Raw genomic sequence first — 6,186 nt, 5'->3', positions numbered from 1 at the left:
CTTTTCAGGCCCTCCAAATTCGGGTCGGAGCGTAGCGGAGTGGGCCCCGAGTTTGAAAAGGGCGACGGACGCTTGCGTCCTAGCCTCCAACAACGCCTCCCCGGCGCAGAGGGCCCCCCGGAGGGATGCACAACCGACCCACGCCACGCCGCTTGCGGCGGTCCTCTTCCCAGCTCCGCTGAGGGCCCGTGCGTTATTAAGGTGGTAGCAATCTCTTGCCGCGAAAGTTTTGCGCCAGTCGACGTTCCGCGCTCTCTGTCGCGCCTGAGCTCGCCCTTGGCGCCCGAGGCTACCCGGGACCGACAGACAGCATCAATGGACGCGCTAGATGTGCTGTGACCGGCGCGTCTCTCTTGACCGGCACGAGCAGTGCTGTGTGCGGCGCTCGCCACCCTGGCGATTGTGCTGGACGGCGGACGGCGCGGTTGCTCAGATGGCCTTATGACGACCCCATTTCGACATCGTTCCCAAGACCTCTACTCATGAGCTCCATGCGGGAATGATTGGCTCAACCAACTGATCACAAATTCTCTCTGCAACATCAGAGTCGTCGAATTATGCTGTCACGAGGGAGAATTTTGGCGCTTTGTGAGATATCGTGGGAATTTGTGATCAGTTGGTTGAGCCAGTCATTCCCGCGTGGAGCTCATGAGTAGAGGCCTTGGGAACGATGTCAAAATGGGGTCGTCATAAGGCCATCTCAGTGGCTTCACGGCCTGCCACGGCGTGTGTGCCGCGGCTCTGGACGACTCTGAACTGGCGCTTGATGCGGGCATAACTTGCGATCCCGACCTTGCGCGACGTGCCTATTAGTGCATTCTACCATCTACTCGCACATGGCAAGCATGGGCGACGCCTCAGGCCCCATGCCGGCCATCCAAGATATGCGTGCGCCAAGGGTTTGCTAACACCTTAACATTACCGACACCGCGTGCCCGCCGCGCCACGCTGGCAATCCCCATGAAGAACCTTGCGTTTTTCGTGATTTGGATTTGCCTCGCGTCCCTCGCGGCTGGCTTCGGTGCCTCGGGAAGCTGGGGAAGCTGTGCCGCAGAATATCGGCCTTTCCATTGCTCGGTTTTCCGCAACGATTGCCGCGAGGGAACGAAAGCGACTGGATATCTTGACCCTCCCGACGGATGCAGGTGCTGGTGCTGCTGGGATACCGACGGCAACTTCTGTGGTCGGGACGACTAAGTCCGGCGGTACGTCAGCGACACGTACACGTTCGCTGCTGCGCCGTCGACCCCCTCGGATGCGGGGCTCTTGCGGGAGAGCACGCTGCCGCTGCGCGCGCACGCGTGGGATTGTCATGGGAGTGAGGTTGGGGGCACGGGGCGGGGATGTAGGATGACGGGCAGCAGGGTCTCATCAGGCCAACCGCGAGGGCCAGTACACGGATGTGCGAAGGCGAGGCGGATGCCGTTTGCTGTACCTGCGCTGAGCCGCTACGCCATTCACCCTTGTGGGGACCCGCTGGCCAGCTGGGTGAAAACCCAAGGGTGAAGCCTGGAAGCCCTCGCCAGCGCATACCCGCGTATAACATACGTGCCTCCAACACATAAAATCTGCCGGCCGCCGACGCTCGCAGCTCACAGCTCACAGAATTCCGCCGTTGCTCAGGCAAGTCGAGAGCTCGTAGGCGGCGACAGCGGCGCCGTTGAGCGCCGACGCCGCCCGCCTCACGCAGGAGCCCATCTCGGCGCCAAGCGCAGCGAGCGGGTCCTCCTCCGCCTGCTCGCCGCCGCTGAGAAGGCCGTTGACCTCCTCTAGGAGGCTTGCGAGGAGGTGGCCGCGGCGCCTCGCCCACTCCTCCGGCTGCCTCACCGCCGAGCTCAGCGCACGAGTCCACACGAAGGCGACGTACCTGCTCACGTCAGAGCTCGACATCAGCGTGAAAACCGTGCAGAGTGGCCACCCTCGAGGGCCGCCACACCGGAGGGCCAGCCGGCACACGCGCCACGGCGACTTGACAAGGCACCGGCCGAGCAGCTTCGTGACGTCGCGCGTCAGCGGCGCCAGGCACTCCTTGAGCGGCGGCGGCGCGCCGGCGGGCGCGACGCCGAGGCCCGAGAGGCAGAGCGACGAGCCCCAGTGCACGATGGGCGCGCGCGAGCGTCCCCACTCGTCGAGGTGCAGCGCCGCCGCGGCGAGCGCGTCGAAGACGGAGACGCCATCCTCCTCGGCCGACCACGCCGAGACGGCGACCGTCTCTCTCAGCTGCGCCGCCAGGTTCCGAACGTCGGTGCTCACGAGCTTGGCCGCGCTCTCTGCCCAGACCGGTGCGCTGCGCAGGTGGCTGGCGACGTGGCTGTGGCTCTCGAGACCCTCACTCATGGTGCCCATTGCAGCAGCGCGCGAGCCAAGCCTAGCGATGCCGAGGGTGAGCGCCGAGGCGGCGCCGGCGGCGATGAAGAGCAGCAGGAGTCGTAGGAGGAACGGATCAAAGGACACCGCCGTGCGGTGACGGTGCGTCCTCGTGGTGCGAACAATGACGATGGAGGCGCGTCGCGTGAGGTTCTCGCGTCTGACGCTGACACGCGGCAGCCGCGTCCACGACGCTGGTGAGTCGGCCAGTGCCTCCGATTCGGTCTCGATGTGAACCCCGAGCCGGTGCCAGTGCGTCCTCATGACCGCCGGCTCGCTTTTTGTTTTGCGTAGCGCCGGGCTCGCTTGCCGCTGATCTGCGTTCGAGAGCGACGGCGGCGACGTGTGCCGCCGTCGAGGCGCGCTCTTCCTGGCGGCGCACATGCTGTGCATGTGGGTGTTATTTTGTGTTTCGTGAAAGAGAAAAAAACCCGGGACGGCGCGCCGCGACCAAAAGGGATTTTAATCTGGGTCCACCTGGGGCGACCGACGTATTTTCTTCTCAATAACAAGGTCTGTGAACCTCAACCTCTCACAGTGTCACAGTGAACCTCAACCTCTCAGAAGAAAGAAAGAAGGAAAATCAGACCATCCAACGAGGGATGGGGGAGGAGGACAGGGTCCACACCTGCACGAGCAGGATTTTGGAAGGACGATCAGGGGCACAGGTGGGGCTCTCCTGCTCCTGACAAGGGACACGACAGGCCGTCGCAGCGCGGTGCACGGTGGACTCCCAACTCAACTGGCGGTCTCATCTCAGTCTAGCGACCTGCCTCCAGCTTCTCTGTTCTCACTGGCAGTCTCTCGCAACCTCAACCTCTCAGACACAGTGTCACAGACAAGAGAGGAGGTATTTCCTTCTCAATAACAAGGCCTGTGAAAAACGTCGACCCGCTAAATAGCTAGAGGCCAACAACATACCTAAAATCTCTTCGCGCAGCGGGACGGCGGGCGGGACTGCAGGTGTAAATCACGTCCCCTCCGTCCACCTCCGCCGGTCTCTCTCTTTATCAGTGCTAAGTTCCGGTGGCGCTCGATGACTCTTAGTCTCTTACTGGCTCTGGCTGCGCCACCCTCGCACCGCGCCTCACAATAGCACAGACGCCGTTGCCTCCACACCAGACGGCCATCACGTCTGGGTCAACAGCCGATCGGACGCACGCTCTACCGCTCCGATGACGGCCTCACATGGCAGCCGCACTTGGCCGCCCTGCATTGTGCCCTCTTGTCACCACTCGTGCCTCGCTCGTTATTTTCAGTGTCGTCACTTTTCTGTTAGTGCCTGTGCGCGCCAATCCCGTGTGCCCAGTGTCGTGCCTTTTCTGTGTTAGTGCCAGTGCTCGCCAGCAGCTGTCGCCAGTCCCGTCGCTACATTTATTGTCAGTTTTTCTCGTGTTTCAAGTGCTCAAGGAGATACACACTCGGCGGCACGAGGGTGTTAGTGCCAGCGCGCGCCATTCCCGTCCGCGTCAAATTCTTTTCTGAGACAACAGGGTTTCGGCTCCTAGCCGGATAGGGGGTCTGTCGCCACTGACTCGCGCCAAAACGCCCTACCTACCTACCTATCCTATCCCCAGCGCCCAGGCCGCGCAGCGAAGCGAAAAAAGCTGAAAATAGGGGGTACCTACCTATTGCAGGGCCCTTTTGGGCGAAACAAGACCAACCTACCTACCTATCTGGGAGGCACCAGACCCCCTATCCGGCTAGGAGCCGGAACCCAGGGTCAACCAGAGTCGGCGCGGTGTCTGAGCCGCGCCACTCGACACACAAGGGCTCCACCCCACTGATCCCGACCATGCGAGCCGGCATCCTCGTGCCGCCGCAAAACTTTGGCCTCGTCGAGGACGGCCTCTACCGCTCGGGGCAGCCGACTGAGCTATCGTATCCGTTTCTTGAGCAGCTGCAGCTGCGCACGATCCTGCATCTAAGCGCTGACGAGCCGCCCGCGGAGTTTGCGTCCTGGGCGAGCGAGCAGCGCATTCAGCTGGTGCGGCTAGGCGCCGGCGCCGACGCCAACATGCTCTCGCCGTGGAAGCCGGTCTCGGAGGTGAGCGCCCTCGCCGTGACGCCGTCACTGCTCGCCGCTGCCACGACCACCAGCGCCGCGCTCGCCACCGGTGCGGACTCCTGCCACTCTTTCGAGTAGGAGGTCGTCGTCGAGGGGTTGCGTCGCGTGCTCGACCCGTCGTCGTACCCGCTGCTGGTGATGTGCAACCTCGGCCGCCACCGCACCGGAACGCTCATCGGCTGCCTCCGGAAGCTGCAGTGCTGGTCGCTGACGAGCGTCCTCGAGGAGTACCGCCGGCACGCGTGCGCAAAGTCGCGCCACCTCAACGAGCAGTTCATCGAGCTCTTTGACATCGACCTCGTGCGCGTCCCGGAGCACAGCCCGCCGCAGCTCCACCTGCAGGCGGAGCGGGGCAAGCCGGCGGGGTAGGCGTCGTGCGGGATCAATATCATTCTTTATCGCGCCAGTCCCGTGCCCAATGTCGTGCGAAGCCTGTAAAATTCTTTATCCCGCTTCTTTATGACTTATCGCTAAGATTCTTTATCCCGCCATCCCGCCAAGAACTGTCGCCAGCATGTCGTTGCCGTCAGCTAAGGCCGCCGGAGCAGCAGCTCGCGACGCTGTTGCCACGCCTTCGCCCGGCTCTCTCGACGCGAGCCTGATGCCTTTCCAGCGGGAGGGCGTGCGCCGCATCCTGGCGTGGGACGGGCGCGCCCTACTCGGCGACGAGATGGGTCTTGGCAAGACGCTGCAGGCCATCGCGGTCGCTCGGCACTACCGGCGAGAGTGGCCGCTGCTCGTTCTCTGCCCGACGTCCATGGCTCACACGTGGGCGGACGAGCTGGAGCGCTGGTGTCCCGAGCTCGTTCCCGGCCAGATCAACCTCATCAAGAGCCACCACAACGGCGCGCTCTCCTCCGCCGCCGTCACCATCCTTACCTACGGGCTCGTCACCAACGGCAAGGAGAAGGAGCGGCTCGTCGCGAACGTGATGGCCGCCGGCTTTGCGGTTGTGATCGTCGACGAGGCGCACTACCTCAAGACGCGCGACTCTGTGCGCACGAAGCTCATCCTCCCCCTTCTCGCGGCGGCGCAGCGCTGCGTCATGCTCACCGGCACGCCCGCGCTCAACCGGCCTGTCGAGCTGTACCCGCTGCTCAGCACGCTGCGGCCGCAGCAGCCGGCGTGGCGCACGTACAGCGCCTTCGTGCAGCGCTACTGCGCCGCGAAGCCAACCTTCTTCGGCGGCCGGCGCGGGCTCGACGTGAGCGGCTCGTCGAACGAGGCCGAACTGTACGCGCTGCTCTGCGAGACGCTGATGGTGCGGCGGCTCAAGGCCGAGGTCCTCGACGAGCTGCCTCCGAAGCAGAGGCAGCGCGTGCTCGTCTCGCTCCCGCCGCAGGCGCGGCTCGCACGCCTCACGAACGAGTCAATCGGCGAACCGCTCACCCTTGCACCCTCCGCACCCCCCAGGCGACGCTCGCGCTCGACGCCATCACCCGAGAGGCGGACCAGCTACCGAGCGGGCAGTCGTTCGAGCGGCGGAGCCTAATCTGCGTCGTCATAAGGCCATCTGAGCAACCGCGCCGTCCGCCGTCCAGCACAATCGCCAGGGTGGCGAGCGCCGCACACAGCACTGCTCGTGCCGGTCAAGAGAGACGCGCCGGTCACAGCACATCTAGCGCGTCCATTGATGCTGTCTGTCGGTCCCGGGTAGCCTCGGGCGCCAAGGGCGAGCTCAGGCGCGACAGAGAGCGCGGAACGTCGACTGGCGCAAAACTTTCGCGGCAAGAGATTGCTACCACCTTAAT

At 64.0% G+C, this 6,186-nt stretch overlaps 3 protein-coding genes across 3 annotated transcripts; 2 read left to right on the top strand and 1 right to left on the bottom strand.

The window, feature by feature from the left end:
• Window positions 1-1,540: 1,540 nt before the first annotated feature.
• EMIHUDRAFT_470907 (hypothetical protein) lies at window positions 1,541-2,631 on the bottom strand (the record flags this gene model as incomplete). The annotated part of the gene is made up of 2 exons (XM_005763835.1): window positions 1,541-1,867; window positions 1,937-2,631. The coding sequence occupies 2 exons, from the start codon at window positions 2,629-2,631 to the stop codon at window positions 1,600-1,602; spliced, it is 963 nt and encodes a 320-aa protein (XP_005763892.1). The 3' UTR covers window positions 1,541-1,599.
• A 1,531-nt stretch (window positions 2,632-4,162) lies between these two features.
• EMIHUDRAFT_76826 (hypothetical protein) lies at window positions 4,163-4,804 on the top strand (the record flags this gene model as incomplete). The annotated part of the gene is made up of 2 exons (XM_005763834.1): window positions 4,163-4,414; window positions 4,514-4,804. 2 exons carry the CDS (start codon window positions 4,163-4,165, stop codon window positions 4,802-4,804), a joined length of 543 nt encoding a protein of 180 aa, XP_005763891.1.
• A 145-nt stretch (window positions 4,805-4,949) lies between these two features.
• Window positions 4,950-5,927, top strand: EMIHUDRAFT_247927 (hypothetical protein; the record flags this gene model as incomplete). The annotated part of the gene is made up of 1 exon (XM_005763833.1): window positions 4,950-5,927. One exon carries the CDS (start codon window positions 4,950-4,952, stop codon window positions 5,925-5,927), a length of 978 nt encoding a protein of 325 aa, XP_005763890.1.
• Between the last annotated feature and the right edge of the window lie 259 nt (window positions 5,928-6,186).

The sequence above is a fragment of the Emiliania huxleyi genome (assembly GCF_000372725.1).
Source record: "Emiliania huxleyi CCMP1516 unplaced genomic scaffold EMIHUscaffold_617, whole genome shotgun sequence".
Lineage (NCBI taxonomy): Eukaryota > Haptophyta > Isochrysidales > Noelaerhabdaceae > Emiliania > Emiliania huxleyi.
The sequence above is the reverse complement of the archived record's forward strand: the minus strand, read 5'-3'. Positions and strand labels throughout refer to the sequence as shown.